Source organism: Neolamprologus brichardi, chromosome 22 (assembly GCF_056152115.1).
Source record: "Neolamprologus brichardi isolate AB-2024 chromosome 22, ASM5615211v1, whole genome shotgun sequence".
Lineage (NCBI taxonomy): Eukaryota > Metazoa > Chordata > Actinopteri > Cichliformes > Cichlidae > Neolamprologus > Neolamprologus brichardi.
In genome coordinates this window covers 13,400,870-13,424,114 of record NC_142124.1, presented here as the reverse complement: position 1 = coordinate 13,424,114, position 23,245 = coordinate 13,400,870, and the positions used below count along the sequence as shown (strand labels likewise).

Genomic DNA, 23,245 nt, shown 5'->3' with positions numbered 1-23,245 from the left:
TAATTGTATTAAAATATATTTTCTGTAGCAGAAATAACTTTAAAATGTAGAAGTTAGTACTGTGGCAGCAATAAAAAATGAAAATTAAACCGTCTTTGCCCAATAAACTTAATTTGAATTTATTGCAAGATTTTACTTATCAGATGTGGACTTCTGAAATATTTCACCTTCTTAGGTTGTCCATGATCAAAATAACCAGGAGGTACTTTTAGCTCCAAATGCATAAACTAAGCCAGCTTTCATTCTGTAAATGCTGCATCTTTCTGATTGTGTAATAAAATGTGTATAACTTCCAGCACAGTTTTCTATTGTAATAAAAATCCAACCGTAACCTGAAGTACTTTATCATAAAAGGTGACAACACAACCTTTATTTTCCAGCTTAAAAAAAACAAAACAACAATAACACACAAACCATTCCTTTAGCCAAAACAACATTTTATTTAGAGAGACAGGGTTGGAGGGTGGAGTTACAGCAACAAACCATCTGTCAACATTAACAGAGGAAATCCATCTGCTGTCCCGTTAAGCCTCCAGATCTCGTTTCCGATCAGGCCGCAGGGTCCGCCGCCGCTGCCGTCTCGAAGGCGAAAGACGCTGATATCAACCGGTCCATCCCCTCCTCTCCCCTTCAGCTCCGGGGAGGACAGCTAGTGCTGCTTCCTCCTGAATGAGCACCCTGCCAACGGAGACAATGACAGTCAGGCTACAGGATTAATGCAGAGCATAGCATGCTGCCATTGTGCTGCACAGCACCGATACAAGAGTCATTGCTTTCAGTCATGTGACTGATTAGGTCAGCTTTAATTTTCCCCATTCCCTGTACACTAATTCAACAAGCCACCCTGAAATCTGCACTCTCACTAGCTTTAAGGCGGTAAATAATCTGTTCTCAGCCTTCGAAAGGGGGGAGCCAGTGGTCTAGCTCAACCCTTCTGCAAACTGAGGTTGATCTGGCACCGGAATGAGACTGCAAGACCACGACAGAGGAAGTCCAGTCACTTAGCAGTGCGGCCAAAACGTCATAGTGATTTAGAAACACACAAAATTGTATCGGCATTTCCATATTAATGACACCCACCTCTGTCAATAAGAAACAAGACAACAGCATGATTTTTCATAAAGAGCAAAATCAGCTCCTGGATGTTGATGTCCTGCACTTTCTGAATGCTATTTGATGACATCTATAGTTCTGTAGCCTATCTGCTATTACAGGCTTTAAATGTCTGAAATTATTCCAGTCGTGACTTTATTCCAGTTCGGAATAACACATAGCAGCATCACTTTGACAATGAATTTGGTATTACCAGTAAAACTGAGTCTGGATGTGTGACTAACCTCAGTCACTAAAAGCGTATTAAAGTTCTGGCACAGGGGAAAAATGGGTGACAGGACGAACACACCAGCCTGAGGCTCACGTTTCGTGTAATTTGTCTAGTGGCATGCCCATTAAAAGTGCAAAAATCATCCCCATTCTAGATATTTCTGCCGGTACCACAAAACCCCCAAAAAATAAAAAAGAATAATGCATGATACAGTCGGAGTTTATATCAGCAGGCCACTGAATGCCATCCAAGGACACCCCTGCTGTGGATGAACACTGCACACAGATGAATACTGACCCTCTGTGAGACGTGCTTTGCCTCCGGTGGGCTGACACAGGACTGTAGAGCAGCCCACACACAGCACGACTGTCTGAGCATGGCTGAACACCGTCGTGATCTTGTAGCATCCTGCAAAACAACCACAATGGTTGATAATCCAAAACTCAAACCCCCGCAAACGCTCACAGGTAAAACTCAAACCCCAGGTGACATGTGCGTGTGTACAAAATGCGTACCTGGACATTTTACATCCATGAAGTAAGAGTTGGGACTCTGAACAAGACGCTTCTTCTTGTGCCTCCTCTTCTCCTCCTCAGGGGATGGGTGCAACAAGTCTTTTGCGAGCTACAAGATTTAAGAAAAAGAGGAAATAAAAGAGGGTAAGCGTTATTCAACTCATAGAGAGCAATTAGAGAAAATTAAATAATAACACCAAGCTATCAAATTCAAAAGAAAAGGCGCTTTATCAGGGACATTTAGCTTTATTATTTAGCTTAAAAACGCTTCAGTTGCCATGTTTTGCTCGTGCTACGTGCACGTTCAGGCTCCACGATCGGCCTACATTTCTTGGATTAGGTAACCCAACGTGCGCATTTACATCGATCACGAATTGTTCCCCAAATAGTCAAACACCCCCGGTAAAATACGTCGATGGCCACTCTAAAAGACACAAAGCAAAGCGAAAATATAGCTCTGAATATTAGGTTTTCGAGGCTGTATCATCGGTCGTTGAACTGGCTCCATGTTTGCGGTGTGTGCGCAGCCATCTTGTATCACAATGCGCTCGCAAATGCGCCCAAATGGGAACATTTAGTCCCGCCAAACTCAGTCCAAAACCCGGCTAAATGTCTCAAACCGGCACCGATCGAACCGCTGGTCTCTCATGTACACGTTGAGCCGTGCGGTGACTCCTTGAAGGCCCGTTAACTTATAGAAATAGCATTTCGATACTGCCTGTCTATACTCACTGGCATGTTGGCGAGGAAATAGCCGCTGCCGAAAAGGAGGCATTACCGGAAGCAAGGGGTTCATATTGGTAGCTCCTTTGAGCACCAGCCGGACGTGACGAATTTATCAGGATATGGCAGCCATTTTGGAGAGGTCGAAAACCCGCCTTGTTTAGTCTTTTCAGGCCTTTATTTATTTAAGATAAATTTAACTTTTTAAGGCAAACGCATATAATATGTAATAATAAATATAATAATAACAATAATAATAATAAAAATAATCACTATTGATCATATGTAAAAATTAAAAAAAAAAAAAAAAAAAGCTTTTAACATAGTGTACAATTTTGTTATGGATATTCCCAAATCAAATAAAATATATTATAGATTTTCCAGGTATTAGACTGATTGAGTGTAAATTACGAACCGTTGTCAGTTTATGTTTTAATTTTCCTCGAGAGCCCCCTGGTGGCACCTCGGGGAATGACACCACTGATGTGCTCTGTCTTCTTCAGCATCAGAAGAGGCATAAATGTGAAGAACCATCCAAGGCAACGGTTGTCAAACTGTGGGATGCAGACACCAGAAAAATGAAAGCAAACTAATATGACTATATATTTAAGATGATGGGGAAAAAAAAAAAAAAAGGAACACCTGGAGCAGATGTGGAAGGTAAAGTACAAAAAAGCATTAAGAGCTGTAACTCCAAAATTGGAATTTTTACATTTATTTATTTATTTTTAGGGAAAATAATGAATAGTTTGATGATGGGACCGAAATGAAATATTAATTAATTAAAATCCCAGCACAACAGGATAATGGATTACACAGTTTGATTCCAGGAGATACAAATCATATAAATCCCTCTAAGGTTACGTCCGGAAGATCATCCAGTGTAAGAATCTGCCAAATCACACGCATGGAGTGGCTGCTGTGGTGAGCCCTTGTAAATGAGGGCTAAAAGTAGCTTTTATTCAAGTAAATACTGGCACAACAATGCTGCACTCAAGCAGTCAGATGATAAAAAGTGTTTAGGTAAAACAGATTTATTTAGTTTAAGGTAAAAACTTGGATCTTTGTCTCTTGAGTCAAATGTCCTCTATTCTGAAGCCATAATGGTTCAGATCCTGGAGAAAAAAACATCAAGTTTCAGGAGACAAACAGTCTGTAGCAGAACCATCTGTATTACTCAAAGACACTAGCATTCCCCAATGTCCACCTATCCATAACCAATTTAGAACCACCAATAAACCTAATGTGCATGTCACCTGAGTGATGGCTGGTAACTGTAAGGTGACTTAACTAAAACAATTAATCTACGCAGTTCTGATTGGCTGACCTGTTCACTCATATTATTCTCTTTAATTAATTCTGACAAATAATTAAACAGCTGAAATTACTATTATACAATTATACACATATTTGTGTTGCTATAAGACAAAGTGAAGGCCCGTTTTGTCAGCCTCTCTACTCTCCCAGTCCCTCCTCTTCAGAGTTATTTTTTTTCATTGGATCTAAGGCAGCCATCATTTCCTTTATCTTCACGTAAAGCTCATTTTCTGGTGGGAAAATGTTTCTCTGTGAGAGAGAGAGAGAGAGATCAGAAATTATGGCAAATAAATGATGTTCACATTAATCAGCACTTATTTTTAGGTAAAATTGAATGAAATGGGAACAACTAATGAAAGACTCAGTCTTTCATTAGTTGATAAAAAAAAATTAATAAAAAGTTAGGATGTAATAAAGCAAAACAGACTTTAATAAATGCTGAAACATAATATAATATAAATAATGATGATAATGATAATAATGATGACAGCGGCTGTGAACGATTTTAAAGTCATTTTTTTTGTCTAAATGTGGTTCATGGGAATTGTGCACAGACGCCCACACACAGAGGCGGAGGATCTTGGAGCCATCCATTCACTTCCGCTTCTCCTTTTTCAGGGTCGCGGGGGGCGCTGGAGCCTATCCCAGCTGTCATAGGGCGAGAGGCGGGGTACACTCTGGACAGGTCGCCAGTCTGTCGCAGGGCCAACACACAGGGACAGACAACCATTCGCACTCACATTCACTTGCACATTCACACCTAGTGGCAATTTGGATTATCCAATTAACCTATCCCCACAAGCTGCATGTCTTGGGACGGTGGGAGGAAGCCGGAGTACCCGGAGGGAACCCACGCAAACACAGGGAGAACATGCAACAACCACACAGAAAGACCCCGGCCTGATGGTGGAATTGAACTCAGGACCTTCTTGCTGTGCGGCAACAGTGCTAACCACCGTGCCACCGTGCTGCCTGGATCTTGGAGCCATATCAATAAAATTGAAATGTGAAAGCCTTTTTGCTTTGCTTTGTTTTTCAGTTTAACATTTAGGAATAATGTCAAAAAATAAGTCCAATTTTTTGTGGCAATCAGAGAGGAGATGCTATTTTTGGCATTCTGAGCATGAAGCGAGCGAGTCAGAGGTTACATTCACCTTCAAATGCCAACTTTAATCCTGACATTTAAAGTTTATTCACAAAACACAAAGAAAAACGTCATCTTCTGATTTATTTGCAAAATTCAACTTTTATATTAAAATGTCACGTTTAGTCTCAAAAATTCCAAAAAGCAAAAGAAAAGAAAAAAAACTTCTTCTTTTTTTTAAACTTCATGTGGCTCTAATACTTTTCGCATAGTGTCAACTTGAGTGCCCTGTGAGTGCTACGTACCTGCAGACAGAGACGCAGCAGACCTCCAGCCTCGCCCTCGCCCTGCGCTTGAAGTGATGCCAAAAAGTGAGGCAGCGACTTCTCTGTGATTCTGTTTCCTACACAAACACACACCAAAAGACTTTATTTCAGTCCTGATAATGCATGTCCACACTTGCAAGAAGTCAAAGACAAGTCCTGCCATCAAATCTAACAGTAGTTGTTTTTATCTGTTATGATTATTTTAAATGTACAGCACTTTGGTCAACAGTTGTGGTTTTAAATGTGCTATATAAATAAATTTGACTTTGATTTTGTGCTTTGACTTTCCTGAGAAGCACAGATAAATGCACCACAGCTGCTGACCTGCCAGGTTGAGGGAGACAAGAGTCGTGTTTCCGGGCATGAAGACCTGTCCGTCCCTGGGATCCACCGACGGGTGCAGCAGGGGATTCGCTGAATCCACCAACTCTGCCTGCTCACGGAGAACTGTCAGATCAGCGCCATCATTGAGAATTATATTTTTGCTTCACAAAATGTTGCATCAAACAAACCTTATTCATGCAAGTATTTGATGTATCCTGCAGGGGAAAAAAACAAAACAAAACAAAGCGAAACCAGTGAAATTTTATACTGTGTTGCGCATCCACATGATGCTCAGCAAACAGAAAACGTTACCTCTTCTGCATGTTGCTTCTCTTTGCCCTCTGCCTTTCCACCTCTAGCCTGAGACGCTCTTGTATCAGTGGCTAGAAAAGATGTCAGGGATAAACGATAAACACAGCTGTCATCTCTCAGAGAACAGAACAAGTGTTTCAGGTGCGACAGGAGCGATTACTTTTCTTGTTTGGCTTTTGGTTGTCTTTGTTGGCGTCCGGTTTCTCGTCTTTTCTGGTTGCTTCCTGTAATAAGAATCAATAGCACAAGATTTGCAGCACACACTAGTTTAAGAATTTGCCAAAAGTCAGTTTTCGCATGAAACCTTTTTTTTAGGAGTGCCTGTGGTCTCTCCTGTGCTGCCAGCTAATGTCTGGAGAGGCTCATCCTTCACTAAAGCCTGAAAAAAAAAACAGATCAAAAATAAACCTGAAAGCAGTTTAACTACATGTGCTGTGAAAGCAGTGCTATTCAGAGCACTTAGTTATTAAAGTCAGTTCAGTGAATGACACTGCCACTCTTACAGCTTGCACTCTTTTCAGAAGCAGCTTCCTCCTCTCCACTATTTCCTCATGAGTTAAGGCAAACTCACGAAGTACCTGAAAAGGGGAGTAGCAAGCACTGGAGGCTTATTAAATTACATTACATAATGCAATAAGATGAATATGATTTAAGACATTTTAACTGCTAATTTAAATGCATTATCTGTCAGTTAAACTCTGTGATGTAAATTGATACCGCAGCCAGCTGAGCAGCTCCTGCATCTCCAACCTGATTGTTGCACAGTGAGAGAAAGAGCAAAGAACGATTCAGCCGCAGGCCCTGAGGCAAAACAGGACGGAGACAGAGACATCAGCTCAGCGGTCACACAGGGGACATACACCAGGGAATATGCCGTCAGTTCTGGGTTATACCTGAGCGATAAGTGCAGCACCTGCATCACATATACGGTTGAACGCCAGGTTGAGCGACAGGAGGTTTTTGTTGGCAGACCTGGCTGTCGAAAGCGCTGAACCAATCAGGCGAGCGCCTTCAACTCCTATCCGGTTATTTCTCAGAGACAAGTGAGTGAGGCTGGATCAAAGAAACACATGACATTAACTGCTCTTGTGTGCAGAATGGTGTGTAAATACAGGAAGAGGGTTTTCCAACATTGCGGTCGCTATTTATTAATTTGTTGTTTAAGAATTATAATATGTTGAAAGTTTCATTTTTGTAGATGTTTTTTGTTAGCTACTTTGCTTTATTTTGGCTTATTTTCTTACTCACTTGTCAAAATTGCTTTCAAAAGATTTTTCTTTATTTTATTTTTTGGGGGGACTTTGTTGTCAGGTAGTGAAAAAATGAGGACTCTATGCAGTTCTGTGAAAAAATAACGACACGCCACAATTCACTAGCTTATAGAAACACCATAAACGGCAACTCCAGAATATTTTGGTACACAGAGGACTTCATGGTATACTCAATGACTGAGATGCCCATGTCCTGTGGCTGCAAAATAAGCCCAAATCATCACCTCTCCACCACCATGCCTGGTTTCTGCCGAAACCGCTGTGCATGCTCATGACTTTAAACTAGAGAGTGACACCAGTGCTTATGGTGCAGGTACAGTAAATTAGAGTGAGGTTGTGAAGTGAAGTGTTCACCATCCAGTGTGCTGTTTTTCAAAGAAATTCAAGAAACCCCAAATGATTTAGAGCACAACTGAGAAAGAAACCTTAGCGTTACTTTTGGGTATGCAACATTCTGAGGTGTACTTTGGTTCCAGCACCACCTCCGCTGATGATCACAATGACCACAATCCTCTGCTTATATCTCAAATGCTCAGTAACAATGATGCAGGCCCTTATTGCTGCAAGATTTCAACACTGAGTACACCATCTGAAGGAGACTGATAACACTGTGGGAGATGTCTTATCTCATATAGATCAGGCATTTCTTGTGGAGGAGAGTGATATAAGGTGGAGTCAATATGACCCAGCTCATAATTTTATATCACTTGTATTGTTTTCTCTCCTCTCTGCTGTTCAGTTTTTTTTCTCTGTGTTTTCAATTATCGGAAGGTTAGAAGCACCGACTTTAAATTACGACCTGACAAAGGGATTTCTAATTCTCGTGATGGATAAAGCGAGGTTTTGTGAAACATTTGAAGCAGTTTTTGTCAGAACTGTCAAAAACAATCTGACACCCATCTCCACAGTGACACCTACTGGCAGCTTTTGCTATTGTCACATCTTAATGCTATTCTGTTGCACTATTGTAAACAAAGCTCTATACTTTGAGGCAGTGTTTCAAAACATTTCCACTTCATAAGCTTGAAACAATCTCAAAACTTTTGTATTGAGCATCCCAACCAGTCTAAGCTGTGTGTTTTTGTGGAGAGTAGTGCTATATGAACAAGTGTTTTCCACTCTGTAATAGATAAATCTGTTTGGACTGTGGTAATGTGGCTAGCATTGTTGCATAGCGAGAAAGTCCTGGGTTAGAATCCACCATCTGGCCAGGCCTTTCTGTGTGGATTTTGCATGTTCTCCCTATGTGTAGGTTCTCTCTGGGTACTCCAACTTCGTCCCAGGGTTAGGTTAGCAGTGTGAATGGTTGTCTGTCTCTCTGTGTTACCCTGCGACAGACTACCCTTACTTGGGAGCAGGGGAGTCACATATTGTGTTTCACACTTTGGTGTTCTGTCCAAAAGACTTTGTTCCAGAAGCCTCATGGCTTGTTCAGACATAACTTTGCAAACCTAAGCTGTGCTGCCATGTTGTTGCTGTCATGAACGTTAACATTTAACAAGCTAACTGAGGCATGTAGAGTTTGAGATGTAGCTTTTGCGCTTCTGCATTTTCTCCATGCACTGCACGACCTGAACTTGGGATGAATCACGGTGCATCAGTGGCATTTTGATTATGAACCCGATTTTTAACAAATGGCTACTACAAACATGTTTACATGTGTGACTGTTACGCTACTTACACGCTGTCCTCAGAGAGAAGAAGGTGGTAGCCCTGCTGTGGAAGGACATTGCCTTCCAGTGCCACAACCCTAAGTGAACACAAATCAGAGGGGCTGTTTCAGTAACTCTCAGTGCTAAAGCGAAATTTGTCTGCTATTCGACATAATTTCCTGGCATGAAGTCAAAACACATTTGGACCTGTTGTGATGTGGTGCAAAATGCTTGGGGGACAGTGGGTATCTGCTCACCTGAGGCTGGAGCACAGCGGTATTGTGTTCATGAGGGCGACTACCATGCGATCTGTCAGTCCCGCCTGCCAAAACCTGCACAACCGTGGACAAGATTCCACCAACAAACAAGAACAAAACAGTGACAGCTGTAACCTCGTTCGCTGCCTCCCTGCAGCACCTCATTACTCACCCAAGGCTCTGTAGCTGGTTCATGGAGGGGAGCATCTTCTGTAGCGCTCGGAAAATCTGCTCATTCACCCTCCATCCTGTTCATTCATGACATATCCAGTCATTTTCTCACCACATGCTTCAAACAATAATATGAGCTCACTTCTCAATTAACAAGATCCAATGATGTCTTTCAAACTCTGACATTACACACAACATAGAATGATATGACTGCAGGTAACCAGTGATAACTACAGACTCAGAAACTCAAATTCTTTAAATGTTGAATTAATGCCAAGTACAGTTATAAACCCTCGCCTTCTTTTCCTCTTACCAGAAACCTTCATGCTCCTGGCTCTGTCTTTACTCTCCAGCTCCAGTGTGAGGCAGGGCTTTGAGCAGAAAAAAGAATCACTCGTCTGTAACTGGTAATCTTTAGGAGGAAAATTATTATTGGTAAGAGAGTCTGAGATCATATAAATTATATTCACTGTTTATACTGTAGGAATGAGCATCAAGGAGTAATTCAAAATAATGCTGACCACAATAATACTGCAACGGTTGGTAAAATATTTTACAATATCTGTGTGACTGAAATCTAAGAAATACAGACGACCTGGTGACTCTGTAACAACAAATTCCAGTGAAGCAGTCATGGTCATGCTTACTTCCATGTCTCTTTGTGTTTGTAGATGTGTAATGTTTAACCTCCTGAGACCCTGCACCTTTTGTCCTGCTCAACCTGCTCCATCTCCTGCATGCCAAACAAGATCTTGGGTCTCAAGAGGTTTTATTACTTTGTGCAGAAACATTCCAAATGTTTAGATTACTGATGCTAATACATTCCCATTAATTGACACATTTTTATCATCAATGTGGGCTTTAAGTCTCTGCCTCTCCAGTAGTATATTTTTTTACGCTAGGTCTGTTAGCCATAGTTCACCTCAAAACGCTACATGTTGGTAATGTGTGGAAAATACATTCAAATCAAAGCATATAGTATTCAAAAACATGAACACATTTTCATGATCCTTCTTGCTCTAATGTCACAAGTATCACAGATTTTATTTTATTTTTTTGTTTTATTTTCTGTTTCTCTGTCAGTGTGATACTACTCAAAGCAGAACCATCTCTTGTTTACTGGTGTCACCTTCAGTTTGACTGGCTGGGAACTTGGCAATAACAGCTGGGATATCCTTCACGTTCAGTAGAGCACACAGCGCAGGGAAGTCAGTCTCTGCATTTCCTGTGCACTGATATTCATCTGTAGGGCAATGGGGATAAGTGCAAATCTCAGCTATCACCACAACTACACTAAGTAGAAGAGCTTCATATTTATGCTTACCGAAGGTCTGAACAGGAAGTGTTTCATTTGGAGTCGGTCCTGTAAACAGAAAGGCCTAGAGTCTTGACATAGCATGACAAAATCCCCAGCAACTCACAAAGCAAACATCAAAATCTTTCACTTTGATTGCATGAAAAGTTTTCACTGTCAATCATATCTCTATATAATGTGTGGTGTTAGATTACCACAGACAGCTACACTGCAATCAGTGCTACTTGAGAGACTGCAGACAGGAAAACTTATGTTACTAAAACCTCATGATGAACAAACATGTTATTGTGTACTTGTTATGATTGCTTTGATTATGTGCTGCAGCTGTTTCAAAATAAACCTTCTAAAATGAGATCACATAACTTGAAGTCTTACTTTATTTATTTTAAGAACTTTTTTTTTAATCATGTGCTCTATTTTTCAGGGGGGAAAAATAATCCTGTATTTACTAATTTGCTTTTTTCAAAAAAGGTTTGCCATAATGAAAATAGGCTGACATGAGAAAGTAGTATATAAAGTACAGTTTTGGTCAGACGTTCACATACGCTAATCATGGGCATGAATGTCATGTTAACTTTGGACCTTTTAATAATTTCTTTGAACTTTTCTTTTTCCAGGGTGAAATCATTGTACACCACACATCTTTAATAGCTTTTCAAAAACAAGCACCAGCTCCACAAGTTTGAATTCATTTTGGATTTTCTCTAATCAACACAGGGTCAAAATATATACATACGCTCCCTTAAATCTTTTCATAAGTGGTGCTGAAGGGTCTACAATGTCTTTTAAATTTGAATACGACCAAGGTGTATTAACTTCTCGTTAGTGATCATGAATAAGTACAACTGATCGTTTCTCTTTGCCAGCATAAAAAGGACTCGTTTGACAGCACTCATTAGATTGACTAATGCTCAGAACAATGCGAATAGGGCTATGGAACTCAGTGAAGATCTAAGAAACAGAACTGATGATTTTCACAAGGTGGGAAGATCTCTTGGGGCCATTTCTATACAGCTGCAGATTCCAACACAGTTGTATTTAAGTAAAAATGTGATGTGTCACCACTTTGCCAAGAATGTTCAGGAATAACCCACAAACCACCTAGGTTGAAGTCTGCTGTGAACTGGAAAATGCTGGAACACCAGTGTCACTGTACACATGGAAGCCAGTTTCACATTGCAATCCATTGAGAGGATGCCAACGAAGAAACAAGCCCCTACTCTAAAAGCTGGGTCTGTGGCAGTAAATCAACCAAATTAAATGAACTGTACCACATATCCCAAGAAAAGTGGTTAAATATCCAGCCAGAATTATTCCAGAAGCTTGTAGATGGCTTAAAAAAAACAGTATCTGGAGTATAAACTTGCTAAGAGACATTTAACCACATATTAGGCGGAGGTGCATTTTAGTGAACCTGTAGGTAAATTCTTGACTCTATGTGGAAAAGAGAAAATCCTAAATAAGTTATATCTTGTGCAACTTGTTTTGTTAAAATCATTAAAGATGTATGTTGTACAATCATTCCACCCTGGAAAAATAAATAATTATTTGAAGCCCTAACTTGCCATGAGATTCAAGCGCATGATATACAAACCTCTGACCCCAACCGTAATTAGTATATAAAACAGGTATTTTCAAAAATTACATATCGAAATAAAAGTTAAATTCTAAGTTGTATAAATGCTTAAAGTAACAACATATTTTTTCAGATAATGTGGCAAAAATTTAAATTACAGCTACGGTTAAGTAGCAGTCCAAGTAAAAAGGCGCTGCCATTCTTCGATAAAAAAAAAAAAAAACAACAACAACAACAAAAACAGGCTAACCTGCGCTTTTCCAGGCCTCGTCTTGAGCGCTGGTTTTATCTTTCGGGTCTTTCTTTCTAGACATGGTTGCGCCTGAAACCACAATTACAGTCACACAGCTAAAAGCGTTAGAGACGATATCGTTTCAGAGAGTTTAATAACGCCGTTGTGAGCCCGTTAGGGCGTTTTGGCCGTTACTATGGATACTCAAGTTGTATCGCGAGATTTAAGTTCTTGGTTCTTCAACCTTTGGTTCTTAGTGTAGTGGAAAAGTATAATTCATAAATATTTGAGTGAAAATATTATAGTATGTATGGCCCTAAAGTCGGTAACAGCGATAACGAAAACGTTGTTTAACTCGTCTATTGTCAACTACTGTACTATCGCGAGAGCTGAGAGAAGGACTCGTTTACTTCTTGACTAGTCTGTCGTACTTGATACAAGAGTTTGTGAGTTTTTGAGGTCCAGAAAACATACCTAAATTACATAAATAATCTGTCTCACATATGTAATTTTTTTCTCTTTAAAGTGGATCAGGAGTGCTGAGAGAGCCTTATATTAACCCACCACAAGGAAGACTTTTTCTTAAATATATAGGTAAATCTTCACCATGTCCTAGCACTATAGTTTTACATATTTGGTTAAATTTCCATAAATTTTCAAGCGCCTTACAGGATTATATCTACATTTTTACTCACTGACCTCACTGTATTCTCTATTTTCTATTTAATTTAGCTACTTTTGGATAATTTTGAGCTTATTAGGCCTTTTGGTTTTATTCAAGCCATTTTGGTAGGGTTTGTATTTAATGTTTTGGCTGAACAATAGTATCTATATTGGGTATTTCTAATTCTTTTTGTAAATGTGTGTTTGTGAAGTATATGAGGGGTTTTCAAAGGAGACCACCATGAAGTATATTCACAATAATGTAGTGCTTTTATTAAAAAAACAAACAAACAAAAAAACAAAAACAAATATAAAACAAAAAGTAAAAACCAACAGCATTTTTCATGACTTAAGAATCATAATTACAAACTTTAAACGAGTGGAAGAAGTTTTTTTTCTTTTTTTTTGACAAACTGTACACATCACAAAATGTCCGCCAGTCTGCCATTTACAATGCTTGCATCTTATTTTGTGATTGTCTAAAAATAACTAAACAAATCGCACAAAAAACACACAAATACAAGTACAAGCATCATACAATGACTGCTATCACAAAACGGAACCATTTTCCTATTTGAAAGAAAAAAAACAAAGCAAAAAAAACCCAAAATAACATAATATTGGGCTGACAGCTTTTTTTATTTATTTTTTTAAACTTTTTCTTTCTGTCACCGTTTAAAAATATCTTAACATTTTTATGTTGGTTTGTTTTTTTAGTGTTCAACACTTTGCAGCAAAAAACAAGGAGCGCAGTTCTCCTTCAAAAGTAATATTAACAATGTTCAGCGACAAAGAGGTCGCTGCCAAGTCACTGTCATGTCCCAATGCCTTCTGTGTCCGTTTGACATTCTTCTCGCTCATGCAGTACATAGGTGAATTTCATTTATAGGCAACGAAACTTCAGCTTACTTTTTTTAATGTCGTCAGGACAGTTGGTGGTGAGATTTCTTGGACATTAAAAAGAAAAAACAATACAAAAACAAAAATCTTTTTCCTCCGAGCTTAAGTGTCTTCAGTATAGTCATACAAACGGAAGAAATTATAATATTATTATTATAATAATCATAATACATTTAGGGCTGAGTCCTGTACAGTACAATAATAAACAAAATCCATTTTCAAGATATTGCTTTTGGAGACACTCCTCAATGTAAAGTGTGTATATTTACATAACTTGGCACTGTACAACTTCCTGATCCCTCTCCTCTCTCTGTCAGTGTCTCATTCTCGTCACATCTCTGTCAGTTTAACGCACCGGGACATTGCAGACTGTCCCTTTTAAACAGAGGCATTTGGGGGAAGAAAACAAAAAAGGAATCTCATCAAATATCACAATTTCTTTCGAAAACATTCTCCATGGCAACCAGGAAACATAGTTTAAAGACAAAAAAAAAAACCCTCCCCGGGTTCCCAATATACAGTATACACCTCCCCCCAGTCTCACAGAATATAAGAAAATATGACCATCACGATACATTTCATGTTAAGTATTGTTTTTTCCATAGTTTTCTTAAAACTGTTAATTGCCATCGAGCCCTTGATTTTTTTTTTGATTTTTTTAAAAAGGTATATTTTCATGAAATTCTGGCAGAGTGCACACACAAAATAAAACGCGTATCCACGCGCACACACTCGCACACGCAAGGCAGTCGGAGAGCACGGCTGTGTAAGGCGTTACAGTTGGAGCCAGTGTTCCCCCCTCTTCCCACCCAACCCCTGACCCACCCTCCCCGCCTGATTTAGTTAAGCTGGTGAATTATGTTTTACTTCACACAAAAAAAAAAAAAAAAAAAAAGAGGGGCGAAGTGGACTGCCTCACGAGACGATTAAAAAAAAAAAAAACAAGACACTTTTACTGACAAAAGCGCGCACGCTCCATCTTCCCAAACCCCCTCCCTTTACTCCAATAAAACAAACACACCACAGGCCTCTTCTGTTCCTAAATGAGTTACTACAGTATAACAGGAAAAAGATAATAGACTTGCTTCTTTTTTTTTTTCTTCCAGACTGCATCATCCAATACTGTGAGAGTGTTAGTGTGTTTTCATTATAGATACATTACAGAGAGCTTCACAATATCCATGGTACCAAAAGTGCAGTTCACCACCCTTGTTCTCTCTTTCTCATGAGCAGCATCTGAGCACACCGCTCAACTTTACATTTCTCCTATGCCATTCCTACCCCCACCCCACAGCCCCTGGGCAGTTCTTCTCTCATCCCTTACATTTGTTTCATTGCAGCTAGGTTCCACTAGGGGGAACAATTCTCCAGCACTCATACCCCCCCCCCCACAAACTGAATCATTAATCCATCCCTCCCCCCCATCCATCCTTATTCAGTACCACTTATTTCATTACAGATGCTTGCTAGTGGAATTCATCTACCCATGGTTTCAATGTTCGATGCATTTAAGTGCATGGGTTACAACTCCTATGTTTGTTTTATTTTTCTTTTCTTTTTTTTCTTTTTTTAAAAAGAAAGTTTTTGCATCATACTACTTAAATAAGCAAGAAGCCTGGGTCAGCTCTCTCTTTGTGCTCCTTGAGAGCTCCTGAAGTCAGTGCTTCCAAACACCATCCACCCCTCTCAGAGCTGAGACGACAGTCTTGGAAGAGGTAAACTGGAAGAGGCCCCCAGGGATGCATTGTGGTCCTTAATGGCTGGAAAACCAACAATGCTCATTTCCCTTCTTGCTGTCTCTCCATTTTCTGCCCCTTGCTCATGACAGTGAAAGGCAGTGTGCTTGACAGGCACGTAGAAACATTATTTTCTGCCTACAAAATCGCTGAATCCGAGCGCCCGCCGTCGCAGGCGCCGCCCTGCGCCTTCCTCAAGGAGATAAGTGACATCAATGGCTGGAGAAAGTTGGAAGGAGAGAGAAAATTAGCAGCTTGGACACAAATAGATGACACAGGGCGATCACATTAAAGATAAAAAAAAAAAAAAAAAAAATTTTTTAAGTAAATCAGCCGCATGAAGGCAAGTTACTTTAGCAAAAATGCTTCAAGTATAATCTGTTAAACAGTTAATAAGCAATAAAAATTAAGTCTGATGTTGTTGTACACAGAAAATAATAATTCCCAGGGTCGCTTAAGGCAGCTCATTCATTTACCACTGGTAATGGATTACTAGTCTGTATCCACCAAATATGGCTTTGGTACCTTGGCTTAGACATCGATGGGATAGATACTGGCTTTAACATGTTAATCATTTGTTTGTAGTAAGGTAATGTTCTTAACTCAAGTAAGACCTCATACCACAGTATCAGTATTTATTGTATTTAGAGTTCTATTTATTGTGGTGCTTAGTTAATCTGTCTCTATTTGAGCTCCTTCTTTTGTGGAGTTTTTAAACATACTGAGGTTTTTCTTTGGGGGGGCAGTAAAAAAAATGGCCTTGGGGTGGATCAAACGCTGGCCTCTGCATTAGCCTTGCAGCATATGGATCACTTGTTAAACCCGGTAGGCTAAACTAGCAACCACTACAGGATGTGTTTAATGTTTTGGCTGCTGTAACAGGAATTTCCCTTTTTTTTTGGATAAATACTGTTTGTCTTATCTTATCAGAAACAAATTACATCTACAAGCCAAATAGTTGGGTTTCACAAGCATTACATAAATTCTTGAGAAAAACAAAAAAAATGTGCCTTTTCATAGTTCATGTACAACCCACCTGCCTGAGCTTAGTCCAAGTGGGAGAGAGGACAAACATGGCAGAGCAGAATGTACATTACTTCAAATTTACTGTAAAGCAACACAAAACTGCAAGAGCACAGACATTTGTGCTGATATGGCTGCTTATCATTATACTGTTAACTGCAATTAGATTACAATGTTTCTTTGGTAATGATACAATGTATCAAGTAGCGTAATTAATGACTTTATAAAAGATGGACGTAGTCACTGTGACATCATCAATCAGTTTGTTAAGTGATGTTATGAGGCCTGAGTATTTTCACCATATATCCATGTTAGTGTTTTAAAGTATGATGTAACGAGCCTGGGGTGGTTCTGAATGTAAAACTGGGTGCTCACTGGCTAACAACTTGTGACTGACAAATCATTAGGAAATGAGCATATCCTGGGCAATTCCCCATTGTGACTTAAATAAAAGCTTCTTTCAGCTTCTACTTTATTTGCAAGGGGTTGTCACAGCAGACAGATCCGATATATGATGTGTAAGGTTTTTTACGCCGCAACAACCCTCTCATGGTCTTGAAGTGGGGATCTTTCACGTTAGGCTAAGATTAGTAAGTGAGATGAAGTGTTAAAAGGAAACTCCGGTATATTGTAACTTATTTTAACCCATTAATGTGGCCTCAAGTGTCATGCCAACTTTGCAATTTGTCCTCTCTTGTAAAGACTGGAGGAAATGTGAACAGCATTTATCTGGGCAACTAGAATCGCTAGTTTTGTCTTTGAGTCCGACCGACAGTAAACACAAAACTTGGCTGTATTTCTGTATCACGGGTTATCAAATGTATTGTAGTGGGTAACGTGTAATAATCCAGCGCATGAAATGACATTTTACTTACTTGCCAAATGGGAAGCTGAGAGTTCAGTCCGGCCAATCTTGGTCTTTTGTTGATGAAACACCATCTCAGGGATGGCAATGTTTTCAAAGCTTTCAATTCATGAATTGTAATTCCACAGCTCGACACATTCAAAGGCCCCCTTCTTTGCAGCAGTCGGCATTAGCAGAGCAGTGAGGACAGGAACACCACCAGTTTCCCGAGGTAGGTTGCCTCTGCCACCATCTTCAGAGTACTGTCTTTCCTTCTTTACGTTTAAGCTCCTCATCCATCTGCTTACTCTGGGTAAAATCAATACTGACAAGCGAGCTGATACAGCCTCTCGCCCTCAAAATGGTCCATGGGGTAAATCCGCCATTGCATTTAACTGCCGACTCTCCTCAGAAGACAGTATAAACACAGTGTAAGTCAGCTACACACGTGTGATGATGAGTATGCCAGTGATTTGGTCAGTCGGCAAGTATCCCAGAATGAAGATTCCTAATGCGGTTAGTACAATGCCCGTTCCAGGCAACATTCGGTCAGACTGAAAAATGATTAAAATTAATTGATGTAAAAAATAAAAAATATATATATCTTTTGTGGTAAACTGTAGGCAGTTCATGCTTGTCGCCCAAATAAATGCTGTTCAGATTAAAAACTTTTAAAAAAAAAGGTGATGATCGCAAAGTGAGCATGACCCTTCAAGCCACTACAGCCGTATTAATGGTAAATTTGCCGGGTTGAGGTAAATGGGAATTCTCCTTGAAGCGTTGGTCTAAATTTTGATATTTTTAGGTGACATAAAATAGAACATAAATATGATCTCCTCTTCATCCTATGCTTCTTATGGACAGATTCTTGCCCCAACTTCAAGCTTATTCTTTCAGAAATAGTAGTAGTTTTAAAAAAATGATCCAACACGTTCAAATGACGTGTCACAGCAAAGTGACCTTAAACTTTAACCCTCATTTATCTGTTGACCTACCCCCCTCCTTTGTTCCCAGTCCCTCACCGTTCTTGCTAGGTGTTCTGTGCAGCAGATCCAGCAGGATCTTGTTCAGTCGTTCCCGCTGGGCCTCCCTCCTGCCCAGAGCTGGGTGGTGTAGTGGCGATGAAGTCGAGGATGACGGAACTTCAAGCAACTCTCCAATCCTCTCGGCTGAACGTTCCTCCAGCCCCTTGCGCTCATCGGCTTCCTGTCCATCCTCCTCGTCCTCCTCTTCTCCTGTCTCCCTTTCCCGTTCTGGTCTTCTAGGCTTGGCTGAAAGAAGTGCGGAATCTTCTGAAGCCATGTCCATGTCGTCTTCCACTCCTCTTCCATCTTCTCCCTCAGGTGGGAAATCTTCACCCCGGTCGCAGGAAGAGGCATCGTCCTCACAGCCTCCAGCTTCTTTGGGTCGTTCGCTTTTCCAGGCTGATCGGCCGCCGTTCCTCTTATAGTTGTCAGGAACATAATGAGGCTGCAAGGAAGCCAAAAATGAAATTTAACATAAAGCACGTACGTTTCAAGTAGATAGGGTTTTAAAATGTAGAGATAAAAAAATAAAAATACAAAAAAAAAAAAACACTTAGGGAAAGTCCACCCTGACTAACATCCAAGTTACCCTCCACGAGTACAAAATAAGAAGTAATTAAAACCTTGAGGCCAAAAGGTAAGTGCTGACAAGGATATCCCTTTTTGTATTTTTTTTTTTTTAAAGAAAGAAAAAAAAAGAAAATACAAGTTCTGGATTCTGTTAACTTGGTCTCATTTTTCAACACAAGCAGACTTGGCTGGAAGAGGCTTTCGGTGCATCTGTTGCATGAGACTGGGATGTCTATATGATTGTGTGTTGAAGTCTCTGTACTGTATCAAGTTCTAAAATCATACAAATCTGACAGCTGTCATCATAACAAAAGCTAACACTACAACAAATATAAACTATTAGTCTGGTGCATACAACACTACATTAACTCTGTGTGAATGTGTTTTTTTTTAAATAATTTCTTGTGTGACCCAATTTTATAAGCTTTGGTTGCTAAAACACAAAGAAAGAAAAAAAAAAGACCCCAGCTAAAACATGACTTTTTTAAAACATGAATTCTCAACACATTTTCTAGTGTTTGTAAATCAGTAACCGATCCCGGCTCAGCAGTCCTGTCGCTCTCACCGAGAAGTCTCTTTTGGGCGTAAGCCGCTTGGGGAAGTGGTTGAAGGCATATGGCTTGGTGCAGACCGGAAAACGGTTGCGATGGATCTTGTAGAACAGATGGGCCGACTTGTCCAAGCGGTAATCACAGATGTACACATCCTGCTCTTTCACACCCTTTGGCCGTCCTTTAAGAAAAATACACTGAATTAGCAGGGACGTGATGTATTTGAGCAGGAATAAAACATTCAAGTGAGCACATGCCTATGCATTTTCCTGTAGCGTATGTTTATCAAACCTTAATGGGAATATTAACCAAATTCCAACATGGTTCTAGCAGTTCAGCTAACATATTTGGGTTCATTTGTGCATTTTTACCTTTGCAGTAAGTATAAAGGTCGAGAACACAGCAGGTTCCCACCACCGCCTCCAGGGGGATGATCTCATAGAGCGGCATGCGGAATAACTCGTTCTGGTAGAATCGCCGCGATGGAGAATGGTGTGTCTCGTGAGGACGGAAGTAGTGGTGGCCAAAGGCAAATCGCTCACCCCTTTAGAGTGTGAGTGGACAGTTTCATTAGAACAATAATGAAACACACACACACACACAGACACACAGTTATTCTCCCTGCCTGTTTAGGTAATAAACTTACTTTTCGTTCTTCCACAGCTTCTCAATTCGGAAGATGTCGAGTTTGTCTCGGTTGATGTGAGACAAGAGACGGTAAGACTGTCTGACAGGCTGACCCTCAGGTGAGCGTCTGCTGTCTCTCATCAGATACACACAGTCACCTGCACACAAACAAACACAGAGATCAGTTACTTATCTACAATAATATGTCTCACAAGAATCTGACCACTTAAGTCACCTAGAATATCAGACTCTCTCTGCTGCAGATCTCTTGTATGTCTAAAGTTTGCAGAGAAGTTAGAGAAACTTTTTTTAAGCAATCTTCTATTGATAAGTTGCAATAATACATTATGACATTTGCAATAAAATAATCGACAAAAACAAACCTTAAAGAACAACTCAGCCTTAAGCTGAAATGAATGTTTCTGATTCAAAGTTTCAAGCTGTTTCACTTCTGACCACTCCTAACCGTTGAGGCAGATGTGGTTGGGTGTGGTCAGACGTGCACACTTTTGCATGTATAACCACATCAATCACGTCAGGTTGCCCTCGAGTAACACAGCATGCAAATCATTGCATCAAAATGATACATTACTCTGTGAGTACGGGGAGTTTTCCAGGCATGTGTGAGCTTATGATTGCTTTATGATTTAGATACCTTGGTGTAGCAGCAGGTCATCTCTAAGGAGACAGATATAGTAGACAGAGCCAGCCTGGGCGTAGCTGGGCTGGGGTATCATGGGGACTTCCTGTAGTGAGGATAAGACGCATCTGAGACACTTCTAGCCAAACAACAACAACAACAAAAAACCCAGACTTTTAGGAGTTCATCATCCACTGTGGTTTCGAAACAACAGACGCACCCTATCTACAGGCCGGGGATCGCACTGTTCACACAGATAGTGCTCCACCTCAGTTTCCAGTCGCATACAGTCAAAGTGCTGCCACACCTATGATGGAAAAAAAAAATTAAATCACATAAATGCACATAAAGACAAAAAAGAAAAAAGAAGACTTTTCAAATCAGTTACTGTAAGTAACATTGAGTTACAGCTCGAATGAAATGCTCAAATAAAAAAAAAAAAAAGCCTCTGCGTTAGTGATTCACCACCTCGACTGTTTCTGAACCTCTGAACTTAAGCTCCTTCAGTATTTGTTATCCTCCTCATTTTCTGTATCTAAAAATAACAGACAACACACACAAAAGACTGCCTGCATCCTCTGCATGGAAAATCTCCTTGACAAAGTACTTCTCGGATAGGTGAAGTCTTTAGAGAGACGCTAAAATAGTTCTACACCATCAGCAAGTGAGATAAAAGAAGAGAGGTCAAAGTAAAGACTGTTTCTGATTTTTTTTTACTTACCATACACTTTTCACATTGAATCATCAGGCCTTCATCCTTGTACATTCCACAGATGCAACGGATGACATCGTCATCCTTGTCATGAGACCCGGGCCCTCCTGTGTGGTGGTGATGACCGTGGTCACGGTCCAGCGAGTCTGAGCTGTCTGCCTCGCTGGCGGTCTCGCCCACAATCTCATCAATCTGGACTGCAGCTTCATTACGAGCACTGTAGTAGGCTTTCCGCAGCCGACAGACATCTCTGCCTATCGATGACTTCTTCCCATAATATTTCTGGTGGGAAAACGAGACAGTTGCTGAATCAATCCGTTACTGGCAGAGCAAAAGGACAACAGGACCTCACAGACACCATAAAGTGATGATATATAAAGCCGAGGAATGCCCATTTGACCCCAGAATTACACGCTCATCATTCACTCGCACGGTTAAGACTTTGAGTTGTTCATCCTTGAAAGGCTACGGGCAATTTCCTGCAGGACAAAGGTCACCGACACAGAAAGATTCATTCAAAACTGTCTTTGCAGCTGCCAAAATTTCACCGGCAAGGCTACACCCACATTCAACAGTAATTCACATTCCTCTCACACTTTTTCAGTCCGCCAGAAAGGGCCTTGGGGCGAGAGGGTGATTCTAATTTATACGTCCACTTCAAACTTCTCTGACTGGAAGAGTAAGCTTCCCTAAGAGCTTTTCAAGTGGCACTTGTTTAAACTGCTTAGCTATACAGATGTAAATCAAACAGCCTTGCAACATGTGCACACAGGATCAGCAGTCGCGAAGTTATGTTCCATTTGGGAGGTTTTTGTGTGCGAGACAGGAGAAAGAAAAGCAATGACTGAGTGGGAGGAAGAAAGTGTTGAAGCTGCACAATAACAGCGTTAAGTATCAATTTGACGAGGCCCTTTGATAATTGAGCTCTAAGAGTCTGGGATTACACACAAGAGTCCACGGCATGGCCGTGTCACTCAAAGATTAAGACTGGATGCTCCAACAGCTGAATGCCTTCGTGCCACCAGCATGTTTGAGTTTCTAATGACTGCTAACAAACGGACTAACAGATCTATGACACTGATTAAGCAAGTAGTTTGCAACCAAACCAAAAATTTCAGAAAACTATCATTTTCATGGATGAGTGTATCCCTCAGGACATGTTATTAGACTACTAGCAGCATAAACTTGTCAATTTTCACCAGTTGAAATAGGAACACAATTTATTTCCAGCTGCTTCATAGACTCTTACTCTCTACATCTTCAGTGATTTTCAAGCTGATCTGCAGGTGTTCCATTCACACAATGAAGTATATATATCAATAATATTAATAATGGATGAATCCGGAATCTTATTGTCTAGCAATATAAAAATTAAAGTTAAAAGATCAATAAAGGAAGTACTCATTGAGAGAGCTAGCAAGTAATTAAGAGAGAGCAGAGATGATACGACAAACTAATGTGTTGGTATTTACATTTCACTGAGTTTCTAAATAAAAATATTCAGAAGGTTATCTAGGCATGGTTACATTGAGTGGCTAGTGAGTGTACCTCAATT

General features: G+C 40.2%; 2 protein-coding genes and 1 non-coding gene across 6 annotated transcripts in view; all 3 read right to left on the bottom strand.

Annotated features, from left to right (window-relative positions):
* Positions 1-420: 420 nt before the first annotated feature.
* On the bottom strand, positions 421-2,641 carry rps27.1 (ribosomal protein S27, isoform 1). Its single transcript, XM_006788002.2, has 4 exons — positions 2,572-2,641; positions 1,840-1,948; positions 1,622-1,732; positions 421-678 (listed from the first exon to the last, which is right to left on the bottom strand). The coding sequence occupies exons 1-4, from the start codon at positions 2,575-2,577 to the stop codon at positions 650-652; spliced, it is 255 nt and encodes an 84-aa protein (XP_006788065.1). The 5' UTR covers positions 2,578-2,641; the 3' UTR covers positions 421-649.
* On the bottom strand, positions 884-1,013 carry LOC118454009 (small nucleolar RNA SNORA35). Its single transcript, XR_004843539.1, has one exon. It is a non-coding gene; the product is annotated as a small nucleolar RNA SNORA35 (small nucleolar RNA).
* Positions 2,642-3,482: 841 nt separating the features above from the next.
* The window catches only part of ash1l (ASH1 like histone lysine methyltransferase), a 42,764-nt gene continuing 23,001 nt past the window's right edge, over positions 3,483-23,245 (bottom strand). The window contains exons 20-42 of one of the 4 annotated variants that reach the window (XM_087834543.1): positions 21,700-21,972; positions 21,199-21,285; positions 20,994-21,084; positions 20,358-20,496; positions 20,083-20,255; positions 19,726-19,892; positions 18,588-19,035; positions 10,601-10,639; positions 10,406-10,519; positions 9,590-9,688; positions 9,278-9,353; positions 9,106-9,180; positions 8,878-8,946; positions 6,819-6,978; positions 6,643-6,726; positions 6,429-6,503; positions 6,230-6,304; positions 6,086-6,149; positions 5,926-5,996; positions 5,802-5,828; positions 5,614-5,722; positions 5,269-5,366; positions 3,483-4,128 (exon numbers count right to left, since the gene is read on the bottom strand). In XM_087834543.1, the coding sequence (XP_087690669.1) occupies positions 4,018-4,128; positions 5,269-5,366; positions 5,614-5,722; positions 5,802-5,828; positions 5,926-5,996; positions 6,086-6,149; positions 6,230-6,304; positions 6,429-6,503; positions 6,643-6,726; positions 6,819-6,978; positions 8,878-8,946; positions 9,106-9,180; positions 9,278-9,353; positions 9,590-9,688; positions 10,406-10,519; positions 10,601-10,639; positions 18,588-19,035; positions 19,726-19,892; positions 20,083-20,255; positions 20,358-20,496; positions 20,994-21,084; positions 21,199-21,285; positions 21,700-21,972 (2,724 nt within the window). In that variant the 3' untranslated portion in view covers positions 3,483-4,017. Of the gene's footprint in view, positions 4,129-5,268; positions 5,367-5,613; positions 5,723-5,801; positions 5,829-5,925; positions 5,997-6,085; positions 6,150-6,229; positions 6,305-6,428; positions 6,504-6,642; positions 6,727-6,818; positions 6,979-8,877; positions 8,947-9,105; positions 9,181-9,277; positions 9,354-9,589; positions 9,689-10,405; positions 10,520-10,600; positions 10,640-12,417; positions 12,712-13,313; positions 15,918-17,596; positions 19,036-19,725; positions 19,893-20,082; positions 20,256-20,357; positions 20,497-20,993; positions 21,085-21,198; positions 21,286-21,699; positions 21,973-23,245 lie in introns of those variants that run through there. The other 3 variants (XM_006788003.3, XR_436804.3, XM_006788005.3) reach the window with 3 other exon arrangements.

Excerpts from the sequence above, each read along its gene's own strand:
- rps27.1 (XM_006788002.2), bottom strand. Across the intron at positions 1,733-1,839 it reads CATGGATGTAAAATGTCCAG|GATGCTACAAGATCACGACG; the intron begins GTACGCATTTTG and ends GTTGTTTTGCAG. Across the intron at positions 679-1,621 it reads CAAAGCACGTCTCACAGAGG|GGTGCTCATTCAGGAGGAAG; the intron begins GTCAGTATTCAT and ends CTCCGTTGGCAG.